The sequence below is a fragment of the Mercenaria mercenaria genome, chromosome 10 (assembly GCF_021730395.1).
Source record: "Mercenaria mercenaria strain notata chromosome 10, MADL_Memer_1, whole genome shotgun sequence".
Classification (NCBI taxonomy): domain Eukaryota; kingdom Metazoa; phylum Mollusca; class Bivalvia; order Venerida; family Veneridae; genus Mercenaria; species Mercenaria mercenaria.
In genome coordinates this window covers 68,452,642-68,468,837 of record NC_069370.1, presented here as the reverse complement: position 1 = coordinate 68,468,837, position 16,196 = coordinate 68,452,642, and the positions used below count along the sequence as shown (strand labels likewise).

At 35.0% G+C, this 16,196-nt stretch overlaps 1 protein-coding gene across 1 annotated transcript in view; it reads right to left on the bottom strand.

Annotated features, from left to right (window-relative positions):
- Positions 1-8,688, bottom strand: part of LOC128559967 (NFX1-type zinc finger-containing protein 1-like) — a 32,243-nt gene extending 23,555 nt beyond the window's left edge. The window contains exons 1-2 of the mRNA XM_053553278.1: positions 8,533-8,688; positions 3,511-3,847 (exon numbers count right to left, since the gene is read on the bottom strand). Coding sequence (XP_053409253.1) covers positions 3,511-3,803 — 293 coding nt within the window. The 5' untranslated portion in view covers positions 3,804-3,847; positions 8,533-8,688. The remainder of the gene's footprint in view (positions 1-3,510; positions 3,848-8,532) is intronic.
- Between the last annotated feature and the right edge of the window lie 7,508 nt (positions 8,689-16,196).

Below are 16,196 nucleotides of genomic sequence, written 5' to 3'. Positions count from 1 at the left end.
AGACTCCAAGTGAGCTCTTCAGGCTCTCATAGCAGGTCATCAGACATTTTAACGAGACAGCTGCTGGAAATGTGGGCATAGCCGAAAATAAAGCAGCGGACGAACTTTGCAAAGGAAGCAACCAATAAATACAGTCCCAAACCTCCAACTTTATACAGAGAATCTCAGATTCTGATGAAGAATATATTTGCGTCAGACTAGAAGAACATAAGTGATGGAGGCTACCTGCCCAATAATGACAGTCTGCACAAGCTAATCAGAGACAGCCAAACAACTATCCTCCGTCAGCGCTCTGGACACTGTGGCTTGCGAAAACATATAAAGAAGCGGGGAGTTGCAAATACAGTAAAATGCCAGTGCGGATCAGAGGAACAAATACCATTCCATCCTGCAGAGCGGTTTCTATCTGGGAGAAGTACACCAGAGAGTTTGGCCAACAGACATCCCATATGACACAAAGCTGTGGGGAGATGCCAGCAACCTGCAGAACCGGTGCAGTTCACTGCCGCATCTAGTGTCAAAGCCATGCATATCTATATTTTGTTCTGGAAATTTGATATAGGCACCACTCCTAACATCCCGAACTGCTTTTTCTACTGATCCATCTGTATCTGCTTGGATCCAAGAGTGTGCTGGATAGCGGTCATTGATCATTTCTAGCGTAAGAGATTGTTGGTGAGTCTGATGTTGTTTTCCCTTTTTTTCTACTCCTGGCACCACCAATCTGATCTTTGGAGCACATTTTCTAGGAACCCATTCATCGGGCACAAGCAGCTCTGGCTCTGCGTCTAGTGCTGCTGTTTTTCCTTTCTGCAGTCCTTTGACGATATGGTTGAGACTCTGCCGTTTCAGTCTGTTCTTGGTTCTGCTCTCGAGTTTTGAGTGGAGTGGGTGTGATGGTAGTCTCTTTGCCTTCTCTGCCTGCACAAGGGCTTTGTACTCTCGTCTTGTCTCTAATGGCTCAAGGTTGGCTGTCTTTTCCATTTCTTTTATTGGAGTTGTTTACCCTCAGACCTAAATTTTGAACGTTGTCCAGTTTTTCTTTACTGGTTTTGGAAGCAGTTACCCATGAGGTGGATGCGTGCTATGCTATGGGCCGTACGGTGCCTGTGTAGACTTACCGTAGGATCTTTTCATTTGCTCCCTAACTTGTTAAAGCCTTTTTTCATAATGGCGAGTTTCTTGAAGACCCACTCCCTTGACATTTTATGTTAGTTTGACCTTCACTAATTTTTTCATAATCAAGGAAGAATGATATCATCTGTTTTATATACATAAATGTACTTTAAGATGAATAATGATCAGTTACTAGTGTTGTCAAAAATACCTGAAACAATAAAGAAAAATCATTGTAAAAATGCTGTTTTTGCAAATTTTCACACAAATTTGACCTTTAACCTTTGATAAAAGGGTTGGCTTTGACTTTTTAGGAAAAACCTACATAGCTGACCTTGCATGACATGTATACATTAAAATAGCTTGCTAAAAGTGAATTATAACAAAAAGCTATTTTTAAACAAAGAAATGAGTAAGTATGCTACATTTTGAACTTTTACACAAAAATGACCCCTGACCTTTAATACCAGGTTTGACCTTGACATACTTTCTCTTCCATGACATCGTTTGACATATATACAGTAAAATAAATAACGATCAGTTACTGAAATGACAAAACAAGTACTTTTAAACAATAAAACATATTACAAATAGGTGATATTATTGCAACATTTTACTCACTTTTTGACCTTTGACCTTTCATATTATGGTTGAACTTGAATGTTTTGAAATTATATGTGCATACCAGACATCGCCTAACATTTACATATTAAATTAACATATATCATTGACTAATATCGACAAGATATTGTTAATAAGGAGAAAAGTTAAAGAGCTATTTTTTTCATTCTTTTACTTGAAAATGACCTTAGACCCTTAATATTACATTTGAACTTGTCTGACTTTAGACGATATCTTTATTACTGACATTGCGAGACAAATATTCATTAAAATAATTCACGAGCAGTTACTTATAATGATTAAAACATATCTGTTATATTTAAAACAGGAAGCTTTTCATGCGATTTTTTACACAGATTTGATCTTTGACCCTTGATATAAGCTTTACTCTTGGCATTTTGGGGGTTACATCTGCACTGCTGACTTTGCCTGACATACAAACATTAAAACGAATTAACTTCAGTGACTAATAATGTGAAAACATATTAAACAGATTAGAAAAAGTTAAGGTAATAATTTTCACATTTTTGCATGAAAATGAACTTTGACCTTCAATTATCAGGGTTGACCTTGACTTTTTGCAATAAAATTTGCATTTCTGATTTTGGCTGATATATACGCATTACATAAATAAAGATGAGTGACTTATGATAACAAGCTATTTTTTAAGAATAAAAATAAATTTCAAATTGCCAAATTCTGTGATTTTTACATAAATCTGACCTTTGACCTTGAATATCCAGTTTGCCCTTCAGTCCTTTTTGATGAATTTCTTATTGCTATCATTGTTGGCCATATATACATTTACTGACAATAAGATAGTTACTGTAATTAATCAATGAAAAAACTGGTAGACGTAAACTTTACCCTACCCCCTAATATTTTTACAAGTGAGTTTTACCTCCCCTATCACAAACATAAGTGAACAAAATATAGATAGGCACGACTTTGACACTTAAGAAATGGGTTTTCATGGAGGATATGACATATTGTTTCCAAAAATATATAAACTTCTTTTGGCCTCAATTGTTGCAATAAAAGTCCGTGAGCTCTCGGACCATAATCTTTACTCTGAATTTCTAGAATGGACTGGTGTATCATTCAATTTGGGCAGTACCGTTTATTATTCGAAGGGGTGTTCTCTGAAAATTTACTGACTGGTAATAGCCTAGTCACACATACGGCGCGGATAGCTACGTCTAGCCACGGATAGAAACGTAGTAATCCGTAGCGATCCGTACCTCAGCCGTAGGGATTGGTACTTTGAGGTACGACTCAGGTACGGATAGATACGGATTACTACGTTTCTATCCGTGGCTAGATGAGCTATCCGTGCCTTATGTGTGACTGGGGTATTAGCAAACAGTGAAGACCAAGATGAGTCAGGCTCATCTTGATCCCGTGCAGGCGTATCTTAGTCTACACTGGTCGCAAAGGCACAGTTACTTGTCGCCATCAGGCAAATGGTTAAGCAGCACTCTAGTATCCAGAAACTATAATCCTAAAGGATTAAAATATAACGATACTAAAGCCGCATAACCTATAGTAACTTTTAGAGGTCTCCACATAGTCTTTTACAGATAAACACTCTTGTGAAGATAGACAAAACTTTTCCAATGAGTCTCACACTTGGACTGCATTACCAACAAAACAAGCATTCATTTTGATAACCAAGAGTTTCCTCTTAACAACAGCTTCATAATTTACTAAAATATGTACAGGTATAATACAAATGCCTGTCAAAGTTTCGCAACAATTGAAAGAATTGCATACCTTTTGCTTTCAACAACCTTGTCAGCTACTAGACTGTCCATTGGAGTACGTCTCGTCTCCCTTCTATTTCCCCTTGACGATTGTCGTCGACCCTTATATTCGCTTCTGCTTCTGGTTATTGTTTGTGAAGTTACAATTCTGTTAGTACGATAAGGTTTGTGTATTCCCCTGCGGGCTCGAAATGATTGTTGGCCACTGTTTTCGCCCCGACGACTATAGTTTCTCCATCTGACGGCGTTGCCATTTCCTCTGTCTCGACTATCCGGTCTTGGGCTTCTAATAGCACGTCCCATTGTGTAAGTGTTATTTACTCATATTTCTATGACGAGGTAGTAAGCTATAAAAATAATAGGTAAAAATGATTACTAAGCAAGAAAATCTATAAACTTCTCAATGATATTTTGAAGTTTGCCATTTTCGATTTCGATTTAAGATTTAAGTACTGCGCGTTCGTATCAAACCCTTTTTACAATATAGACTCAGATTAAACCCAGAGTTTTCAAAATTTCAGATTATATTTCGAACATTCACCAAATAAAAAAACATGGGGTCGCGTGCTTGCTTTTTTATTTTGCTTGTTTGATAGACTGATTTGAAAAATTGAACATCACACAGGGTTTGATCATGGAAGTCTACGGGACAATCAAAATTTTGATGATTTTCACTAACAGAATTTTTTCTATAACGTAGATATTAATGAGACTTTCAAACCCTATTGCAATTAGAGAAACCGTTAGCGAACAGTATGGATCCTGACCAGACTGCGCGGATGCACAGGCTGGTCAGGATCTATGCTGGCCGCAAATGCACTGTGTTGGTTTTTTCATGGTGCGGCTCATATGTCAGTGTGATTGTTTTTGAGATTTATTCAAATGATTCAACAGATCCGGACATTTCAAGCTGATTTCAAAACATTATTTGGACTTTTGTATGACAGTTTTAATATCATATTTGATCTTTTTAAAAAGATTGACATTGCTGTTTTAATTAACGTACTCATGGATTGACATTAATTTCATAAAATGATTTTTTTTCATTTCAGTGCGCGGAATCCAGGCTTTATTCTCTGTTATCCGGGTAAATTACGTTACACCGTTACTTCCGGTTTATCAAACGAGCAGAATTCCCTTAATTTAAAGTTATATGAAATTTAAATTAAGAAAAGTAGTCACGCGAGTAAGCGCATTAAAACAAAACTAGAATAGCCCATTGTTCATATGACTGATTAAACACCTACTAGCACAAATATTATATCTAAAATCAATGTTAATGTTATCCGGTACACAGGTGCGCTTATCAAGTTATATAATGTTACCTTTGACTTATGATACACGTTTATTTACGTAAACCGATTAGATTATCTCTTCCAGTTAAGACCAGATTCTATTAAGGACACACAATACATTTTGTCTGTTGAACGTCCTCTTTTAATTTTGGAAACTTAAGATATTAATGATATTTACAAAATGTTATCATTTGTAAAATCTGCTTGTCACAGCTCATACGTAAAAGGCACTAACGTTTCTATTTTTGTGTTTTAGTTTTAAGATAGGAGTAGTTTGTCGCTTCCTTGATTTGAGAGCAGTAAACGTACTGGCGCAATGAAATCAATTAAAAAAAAATATCCTATAGCCTTTTGGTCTATCTTATGGCTATGCTATATGTATAATGAAGTTAATAGGCCATTTAAACACGATGGCATGTAAGTTCAAAACTGTATGTGTATTACAGTCTCCAAGGTAATAAAGTTCATTTTCTGAATATCAACAGGTAGATTTGCATACCCTTTTACTGCTACAACATACGCCCGTCATGCAGTAAGAACACAATCACAAATTCAAATTAAGGTAGCAAGGTACACTTAGATGCGAAAATTTTGGGCACGGACGGTCTTACATGTAGCGAGTCGCAATATTGCACTTCCCCTATGAGCAAAATTTGGGTGGCCATTTTATAAATTGCGTGCATGTTTTGTGCTTTTAATTAATGGCAAGATCAGGATTCTCATACAAGAACAATGAAATGTAATTTCGCAGAAAATAAACATTTCTTTGCAAACTGAAGGTAAAGAACAATAGGAGACAGTAATTCAATCTTTTAAATATTGACTGACTAAGATAGTACAGCGATATAGTCTCACATAAGCAAAATTTTATGGAATATTTCACTTTTCGTTTCATATTTGGCATCTATTCTATTGAGATATATATACACTGTACAAGTTAGACTTTGGTCTGAGAAACACCAGTAAGGGATATAACTCTGAACTTGGCTCTACAGAACAATTGGAATAGGTGAATGTGCGGATATGAAAGGCTTGAACCCCAAGTAAACTCGAAAGCATGTATTTTACAAATGTCAGATTGTATTTCACAAACAGATATATGTAGTTCCATTGCCCTTACTATATTTGTCCTACAAATGCACAAACAAACTAGAAAACAGACTTGATCAATTTTTATCACATGTTTTTTACCCATTTTTGGTCTCAAGGTCAGGTATGCACACCATGGATTCATGGACTGGGTAGGCAAGAGAACTTAATTCAAGTATTAAAATTACCAGAATTGAAATTCATTCGAAACCGATATAATTTGGTTGGTGATCAACATTTTAGAATGACTTCATATTACGGTATTCGGAAACTGTATCTAAGTCTCTTTTTTATGACTAAGATATTTAGCGAAATTGGCATTTTGTTAACAATTCTTGCTTATGGTATATGTTTAATCACAACACATTTCTGATGATAGAATCGTTATTACTATTGTAATTACTATAACTGCCTGAAACGATTACTGTTGTATCACACATACAGAATTAAATTTCCGTGATGTAACACTGTATGTGAATTATTCCACCTGTTCCTCATTTTACTGGTACCCAATTATTGCTGATATATATATCACCAATTATTATTTGATGACACTGTTTTAAATAATGAGACGTTTTGTTGTTCGTGTTGAGAAGAAAATGACTCGCGAAACTCTTCCTAATGACTTTTCCCGGGCTACTTTTTCTAATTGTCATACTGGCTGTCAATTGTACATACTAGTGCAATTGTAGAAACAAATACAGAGGCTGAAACATGTTCTCCTGGTGTTTTAATGGACAATTATGATTAAAAGTATTAAACTAAACCTGCAGCTACACAGTAAAATAAGACCCCTACACAGTGAAAAAAGGCCTGCTCTTAAATTTTGCAGTCAGTCTGCAAAAACTGAAACAGGCGGAAGCTGATTTTCAAAAACAAATATTTTATTTTTGATACTAAAAAGAAAAAAAAATGGATAGGGAAATCCGTTGACCAAATAATAAATTTGGCGTGGCCTTACTTATGTCTTCCACTGTTTTCCCAGTTTGAATATCCGCACATTTGATACTATACAGATTTTTCGAAATTCGACAGAAAATAATTCAGTGTCATTGAAAATCAAGTTGCCCTAAACCTGCGCATCTATCATGACTAGATTCCCTGTAGCGTTTATTCTATTTAAATATTTTTTGAAAATGCATTTTGGCCAAAATCCAATGGCCCATATCAATGTCAATTTCAAGGACATTATTATCACGTTTCTTTCAAGTCTATTAGATTACATCTTCACAAGTGTTTTCTGTTGATATTTAAATCGTTATTTTCAATGAATTCGTCGTTTTTGGAAAAGAATGGAAGAAAGAAAGGTAGGTAAGTAGGTAGGTAGGTACAACTACTGAATTAAAATATGGACTACAATACCTACTAAACTGTAAAACGTAGCTCCTCGTAATAATACATGCCCCTACATAGCAGTACTGAAACCATTTTAAGTTTGATTTAGTACGTTTTTGTACGTATTAACTTTTTAAGTTTTTATTAAGTTTTAGGTAAGTCGTACATCTTTGAGGTTTAATTTTATTGAAACCCGGCGTTTGTGTTGAACAATCCAAAACACACGTTTCTGGAGAAAACATCATCACCATTACGTGTGTAGCCGTTGCTAATACATTTTCTACGTACTACTACATGTATATTGCCCATTTACTACGTTTAAAAAACGTAGCACGTGTAATACCTCGCCGTTGCTACCTGTCAATTTGATATACAACCGCTTGTTCGTAAGCTTAATAATAGTCGCTGCCGGTACCCGTATGGCCGATTCTCCAGAAGACTGTTAGTAAGAAGGTAGTACAAGACACAGAGCAAGCTCCAGTTCAAGATTAGAAGCTTCTCCGGCCCTTCAGCGAGCCTGTTATAAAACACCCATTGGCGGGACTCTGATCCCAGTATTATTTTATTTGGAGGAGCAGGGGCTCGTACTTATGACCCTTGGTTTCGAACTCGAATCACTTATCTACTCTTGAGTATAAGCGTAAAATCAGGAAAGTAGTAAATGGTATTTTCAAACTTGATTCATCTCCGAATTTCACTGCTTATTTCTGCTGGTGTACTGCATTTGTTCAGTACGAGGGTGTCGTAGATATGGTTTGTGTTGGTAAATTTGCGTGTCGAATCAGTGAATTCAGTTTGAAGAATACAAGAAAATGATACTGATGTTATTTATATACGAATCGTTTACGCGAGTTCCAAAGTCTTTATATAAACACCTACAACATCCTAATTAACTAGTTGATTTCTTACAATACATCAAGCCACTGACTTAAGAGTTACGTCAGAACACCGTTTATTTTTGTTTCCTTGAGTTTAACGTCCCACTGACACAATAATTCGTCATATGGCGACTTTCAAATTTTGTAGGTTAACCCACTGACCTTTCGTAAGAGAATCCTACGCTCCAAGTGAAGTTCGAACCCACATTGGTGAGGGGCAAGTGATTTGAAGTATTAAAACCGAAAGTCGTATAATTACATTCTTAACATTTAAAATGCTGATAATATATGATACTACTTAATTAAAATATTTCAAATATCATAAACTATATTTGAATTGCTATGTTCTTAATTTTCAAATAATTATGCGACATTTATATCATTTGACATGTAAAATGAAAAACTATGCAGTTGGGATATTTAAAAAGATTGTACCTAAGATTTCCATTGTTAAATCCGTTAAAATGTTCATAGTTTTAATGTTGTATCTTCAGATTGACAACCACTGCTTAAATAATAATATTATGCATAACTACCAGGATGAAAATATTATCAATTACGTTTCTTTTCTATTTATATATTTTCTGAAAATGCATTTTGACTGACTCATTACAAGTGCGTGGTAAATTTCAGATAAAGTATTATTAATGCGTGTTTATTTTTAATTTTAGCTGTACTTTCGGTTTACATTTTCCTTAAAATAAGTAGGCCTAACTTATTTGCGACATTTTGTTTGCTTGTTTTGGGTTTAACGCCGTTTTTCAGCAGTGTTTCTGTCATGCAACGGCGGGCAGTTAACCTAACCAGTGTTCCTGGATTATGTTTGTTTGTTTTGGGTTTAACGCCGCTTTTCAACAGTATTTCAGTCATGTAACGGCGGGCAGTTAACCTAACCAGTGTTCCTGGATTCTGTACCAGTACAAACCTGTTCTCCACAAGTAACTGCCAACTTCCCCACATGAATGATTCTATACCAGTACAAACCTGTTCTCCGCAAGTAACTGCCAACTTCCCCACATGAATCAGAGGTGGAGGACGGATGATTTCAGACACAATGTCTTTTATCAAATCGTCAGGGAGAACATACGCCCCCACCCCCACCCCGAGGATCGAACTCATGACCTCGCGATCCGTAGACCGACGCTCTCCCTACTGAGCTAAGCGGGCGGGTGATTTGTGACATAGATTGGCAAGTTCTAAAAATCAACTTTGCAGCTTACTAGAGACATTGACCAGAAATCCTGATAAAATCGGTAAAGCATTGGAATGCTATTTAGCGCTTTCATACGGGTATAAAGCACACTATGAACCTATCTTCATGAAAATATGTCAGAATGTTTACCTTGATGATTCAAATGTCAAGTTTAACAGGTGAGCGATATAGGGCCATCATGACCCTCTTGTTTTTTCTTGTTATTGTTGTCTTTTAGTGACCTACTTATTGCTGATGTCCGACGGAGCGTAGGGGCGATTTGATTATTGGGGCGGCAGAGGGGGTGGGTTTGGGAGGAGGTGTTCCCCTCCTATGAACGGGGTCCGGGGTGAGCCCGGGAAAATTTTGCATATAGCTGGAGTAAATGGTGCAATCTGGCGACTTCTTGGACTGCTCAATATCTGTTGAACATACACATTTTTGTTTTCGAGTTTTCACCCCTAATTACAGTTTACTATGTTTAAACACTGTAATGGCGGTACGATGTTAGATACGGACAATGTCTTGCCAGGGTAAAACCAGTAATGTCTAAGTAGGTGATCGAGCACAAGACCCTGACTTAAAGGGGTAATCTAATCCTTATAGCATTTTAGTCATTAAATGGCATTATAAAGGTAAACGCAATTCATTGTTTTCTTTGAACCATTGAGGGTTGAATGAACGGACTTCATGGTTCTTTTTACCAAACGATCTATTTGGAAATGCAAAATTGCGAGGGTGATTAGCCTTTTATATTTTTATGTAGAAGCTGTAATACTTGTTAATTTAACTAGATCTGCAGAATCTATGATGATTTTTCTACATTTGATGCGTTGAATTAAATCATTAAGATTCGTTTCTTTGATATTTCGAACAATATGTTTAAGTGATAAAATATTTAATTTAATATATTTTATGAAAAGTCATCTAAAGATCCCGATTTGTGTTTGTGATTTACTAAAGATACTTACCTTTGTCGGCAGAATTTGAGACACAACATTAATTACAAGTGTCTATAATCTGTTCGGCAGTAAGCAATTAAATACGATTAACTTTCATTAATTAATGTATCGCCTATAATCCGAGTCTGCGGGACGTGAAAATACCGCGGCCATGGTCGTTGCTGATTATCGATTTTGTACAATACCCTGTCACCAAGGTGATTTAGGAAGGTGTCAGCGATATGACAAAATTCTGTGTACATATCAGTCGCCGATGCACTTCATGATAAATGGAAGACCGCTGTACAATGCATTTATTTTCAATTATATTTTCTAGCCTTTTCAGAAATTTACGAGTTCGGCATTTCGCTGCTCCTCGAAATATTGGGGCGGCGGGTGCCGCCCCTGCCGCCCCAGCTCCTACGCCCTTACAGTCGGTCGGTTGGTCTATCTATCGGTGGCTCGGTCCCAATACGCTTGGACCTAGGATCATGAAGGTTGATAGGGAGGTTGTTCATGACCAATAAATGATCCTTATTGATTTTGAGATCAGTATGTCAAAGGTCAAGGTCACAGTGACCCGGAACAATTAAACGGTTTTACGGAAGATAACTTGAGAATGCTTGGGCCTAGGATCACGAACTTTAACAGAGATGTTGATCATGACTAGCAAATAATTCCTATTGATTTTGAGGTCACTAGGTCACAGGTCAAGGTCACAGTTACCTGGAAGAGTTAAACCGTTTACGGACGTTAACATGAGAACGCCTGGGCCTAGGATCACGAAACTTAATAGGAAGGTTGATCATGATCAGCAGATGACCGCAACTTATCTTGAGATCAGTAGGTCAAAGGTCAAGGTCACAGTTACCCGGAACAGTAGATGGTTTTTGCCAAATAACTAGACCATGCTTTGTTCTAAGAACATTTGATACTGATATCATTATGACTAGTAAATGGCTCACAATTATTGTTTGGTCCAGTGTAGAGTGACCAAATAATTTCTGTTCCTTGTGCAGTTACTGAATGCATCAAGGGGATGGGGCATTTCGTGTTTTACGAGCTCTTGTTAAACAATTGAAGTATTATTTCTTACAAAAGTAAAATAACGTTCTTTGGAAAATTAACACGATTAAAAGTAGTCAAAACTTCAAAAACCTTTTTTACCAAGTCAGTTTTATTTCGGCTACATAAGCCTTCTTCAGGGTTAAAAATAAACATAAGAAAGGAAGCGACGTCAGCGTCAAATGACATCAATGATGACATTGTCAAAATTTAACAGAGTTTGGCGTAAAAATCATAAACAGGATCATAGTATGCATATACTTGTGATAAAATGCAATGTAAGTGCAATGGTTAAGGGAAGAGAGCAGTCAAAACTGATTTTGGAATATATACATAACGTTAATATATATAAGTATATAACAGGTATTTTCAAAGGCATTAATACAGAAGTTTTGAATTCATTCCTTGCGGAGACACAGTGCCAAAACGATACAGTCAGAAAGTCTCTTTTAAAACGTTTAAAAGCTTATCCAAGGATTAGTTACTTTATCGATTTGGCATAAAAGAAAATCCTGAATAGTATGTCCTTGAAAATAAATATGTTCATAAACAATAGTAGTTGTTTCTGGATAGTGATTTATATCAAATCCACGAGTACTCATTATTTGTGAATATTGCTGATGCATTTGTCCAACATACTGTTTCAAACATTTATTACATGTTATTAAGTAAATAACATCAATTGAAATGCATGACAGATTATGTCTTACATTATAACAAGATGAATTGGTGGTACTAGAAAAAGAATTATCTTCATTTATATTTGTACAGCGACGTCTATAACTTTTACTTACACTGCCATTTATGTCTTTCTTGCCCATCTTAGAATGAATTAAACATCTTGAATATTCTTGGGTCTTTTGTAAGCAATAATAGGTTTATAGTCATATAACTGTCTAACAGTCTCATGTTAAGAATACTTAAGAAGATTCCAATATTGGTTTATTATCTTACCAATATTAGAAAAAAATGGAATGACTTACTTGGAATACATGTCAAGGTTTGCTATTTTCTCTGCGTGTTGCGACAGTTACTATTTCAGTTTTAAATGTTTATTAACGCATTAAAAAGTTGAATTTAATATGTGTTTATAAAATACATCTTGGATGACGATAAGTAACTTGAAGTTTAAAGAAATAGTATGTAAATTACCAAGGACGTAAATAACTTCTTCAAACAACTGTATAAATATGTGGATCGCCTTTATTAGTATTTAATGTATTGTACACTAGGACAATTCGCACCTTCAAGCGTATCTGTTTTTGTCATTTTTATCATTAAACAATTTTGTATGAAAGGCCCTCTTATTAAATTTTGTGGGAAGACAAAATTAGTATGTCTTTAGTGCGGACTGAAGATAGATATCTTGCGCGTTAAACAAATGTGAGTAAGGTTGTCTGAGGTAGCAAGGTACACTTAGATGCGAAAATTTTGGGCACGGACGGTCTTACATGTAGCGAGTCTCAATATTGCACTTCCCCTATGAGCAAAATTTGGGTGGCCATTTTATAAAGTGCGTGCATGTTTTGTGCTTTTAATTAATGGCAAGATCAGGATTCTCATACAAGAATAAAGAAAGTTATCAAAGCGAAAGGTATACATCATCCATGAAAAATAGCGTGCCAAAATCATCAATTTTGCACCTTTTGAACAGTCTACAATGATCCCGCTGCAAGAACAATGTCCAATTTTATTGCATTTCTTAATTTAATAGTCCTTACTGAACGTCAGGACATAAATGGAATGGGGGCCCATCCAGCTCGCTTTTTCAGAAAATAACGAAAATGTTCCTGAGTATCAATCAACAAGCACAGAACCCTTCCGTGAATTGAATTTTTCCGCGAAAATGTGTCTCATTGATCATACAAAGCTACCAGCAGTTAGTTTTCCAACTGACATCAGAATTTTACATGTATCGGCTGTATAAATTTTCTAAAGAATTAATAATCATTATCTCTCACCTTAATTTACAGACATCCAAAATCACGATGTTCTCTTTATAACAAATATTGACGGGGGCCAAAATTCCAAAGTGTACCCTGCTACCTTAATTTGCCAATCGTTGCGTAAATCGCAAATAGGTTATCTGCGCTAAGCGATTAACAAAACGCGCAAATTGGTTATTTGCGCGTAACATTTGTGCAGCTACTGCCAGTATTATTACGCAAACGGTAATTATTGCAGCACATTGAACAAAATATCATTTAAAATAATAATGGTAAGCCATCAATATGTGCTTTAGAAATGCATGATTTAGAGTTTATGAAAACAAACACGCTCATCAAACTTGTTTCTTTCTGGCGCATCCATCAAACTGATCACGAAATGAATTTTCCATCTGATGACCGACAAAAATTGCTTTTTTTGCTGCTCTTTGATTTCTTTCCTGCTTAATATCTTCTAGTGAAACTTATTTTCATCGTTGTGTTTTTAAATCTAATTATTACTTATGAAGTCTGAAAACAAGCAAAACACTCTGTATCAATGTTTTAAGTTGGTACTCCAAGCCAGCTAGTCAAGATATAGCAACATGTTGACAGTACTAGTTTCAAAATGTTTGAATGCACTAAAAGCTAAACAAAGTAATTCCATAACTGATAATACGTAGAATTACATATTTTAGGTTTACACTATTTTACTCATTGGTAAGCGGAACTCCAGCAAATTGCTAATTGCACACAGCAACTTAAAGCAATTAAGTATTCATATTTATCTTGCCTAATATTTTGTCTTAAGCATGCATATTTGAAAGATAAGTTATTGGAAAACAAATACTGGAACATTTCAAGGAATTACATGTAATTATTCTAAATTTAAAAACTGAACTATGTATAACAGTGTTTGACAATTACGAAAAACATTGTAAATATTTACTTTTTTAGTTGGGATGGGGGAGGGGGTAGATTTACAATTCATTTCTTACTCGGTGTAACACTGATGTTTTTAACGTTTCATTTTATTCATCTTCCTTGAGAGTATGAATACAAGTTAAAAAATAGCTGCGTTATAACTTAAACTTAATTGAAATTAAAATTTATACGGAAATATAATATAAACACTGTCAGCAGGCTCTGCCGAGTTACCGCGTAAACAGTTTCCCATTAGCCGGATATTTCCATTTGCAGTTACAGCCAGTGATGGAACCTCTTTCTTGCATACCATATTCAGGAAATAATAATAAAATCAATCTAACGGCCTTCTTTTTAGAACTATTTCTTACAGTAGCGTATTTCAACAAAGCGCGGGAAACCAACTTCCGTAAACAGGAAGGACATGACATTTCAAAGACAACTAACAATGTTTAGTTCCGGTTTTGTTTTATTAGTTGCAGCGTAACGTTATGAAATTTTGATAAGATACATTTTTTTAATAAGAAATATACCATTAGGAACAAAGAGTCATCTAGTAAGATGGATTCTTCCAGCACCGGTAAAAATACCGGAAAATCCCGTCTGGTATGCAAGAAAATAAATATTAAACAAAACACTGAATATATTAAGACAGATAATGTTGTTAACTTTATTAAATTTCACAACCTCAATGTCATTGCAATAAAACAAATAAACAAGACAGGATTGGAATGAAAAGTGTGAAATAAAGATTTTACATTGTATAGTAATGTATGAAAAATGTTACTTCCCTTGAGTATACGAAGTATCAGGTATATTACGTAAAACGCATATTACAATGTAACAACTATACTCTTTTTTCAGTAATAACATTCATTTTAACGTCCATTTACAAGCATGTATAAAACAGTAACGTTTTGTAAGTGCTATTGGCATTTATATCACAGTAAGAAAATACTACAAATCTTAAAATAACAATTTTAGTACATTGTTTCTACGTAATACAAAAACAATACTAAAAGCAACAACTGCAAAACAATAATAACATGTGAATAAAACATATTACAAGAAGGTCCTGACGGCACTGCACTCTCCAAGGGTTTTATTCACTCACCTGTGGCGGCTTTATTCATCAAAACTTAGAGTTAACGTTTGCAAATATTCATTTTCAATATGTATTACAGATAGACCCTAAATTTTTCAACAGTAGAAATACATTATATAAAATCTAGAAATTAAATTCTAAGTCCTTGAAATAACCAAAAATGATTTTACAAATGTGAAATTTATGATAGTTATGTTAACATCAATAACAGAAGTTTTAATGTTTAATTTAAATCTGTGATCAACAAAGAATGACAACTCTTGCCTTAAGCCAGTACTTATAAGCAGATATCTATTAGTATACTTCCCTTGCAATTACACAATTGAATGGAAAATGAAAATGGTTCAAGACACAATATCATACCTATTTGCACAACAAAAACATTTGGGATTTATTCATATATGTTTGATTTACCCTTTTAAACCTGCTTCATATGATTTTGTCAGCTTATTTACGGTAAAAAATAACTTATAACAAGCTCATAAATGAAATAGCAGTAAGTAGTTTATAGTGCAGAAAATACAATTTTTTATCAAAATGTCACAATAGAAGCACTTTTGTGATACAGAACAGGTCGGATTAGTAAAGGTGCAGTTATATTGATCTCTATTTCCTATGCCTATATGTTTTTATGATATATTTAACATGATAGAATCATTCAAAGCTGTCTCTCGCTATATAAGGCACATTCATAAAAAGTCACATTACTATCTACAGCAATTTAACAATGAAATACCTAAAAGGAAAGTTAACATTTTAAATTCTAAGGTTCATACTTTAAATGTTGATGATAATAACGGGTCCTGACCAAGTGACCTAGTTCTTACCCTGTACCTTCTGAACACGTTTCAGTTACCAAGTCTTTCAATGATTTGACCTAGTGATCTAATTGTCTTACCTAAATGACCCAGTTAAAGGTTATCCCTAGATTTTAAACAGACAACTAT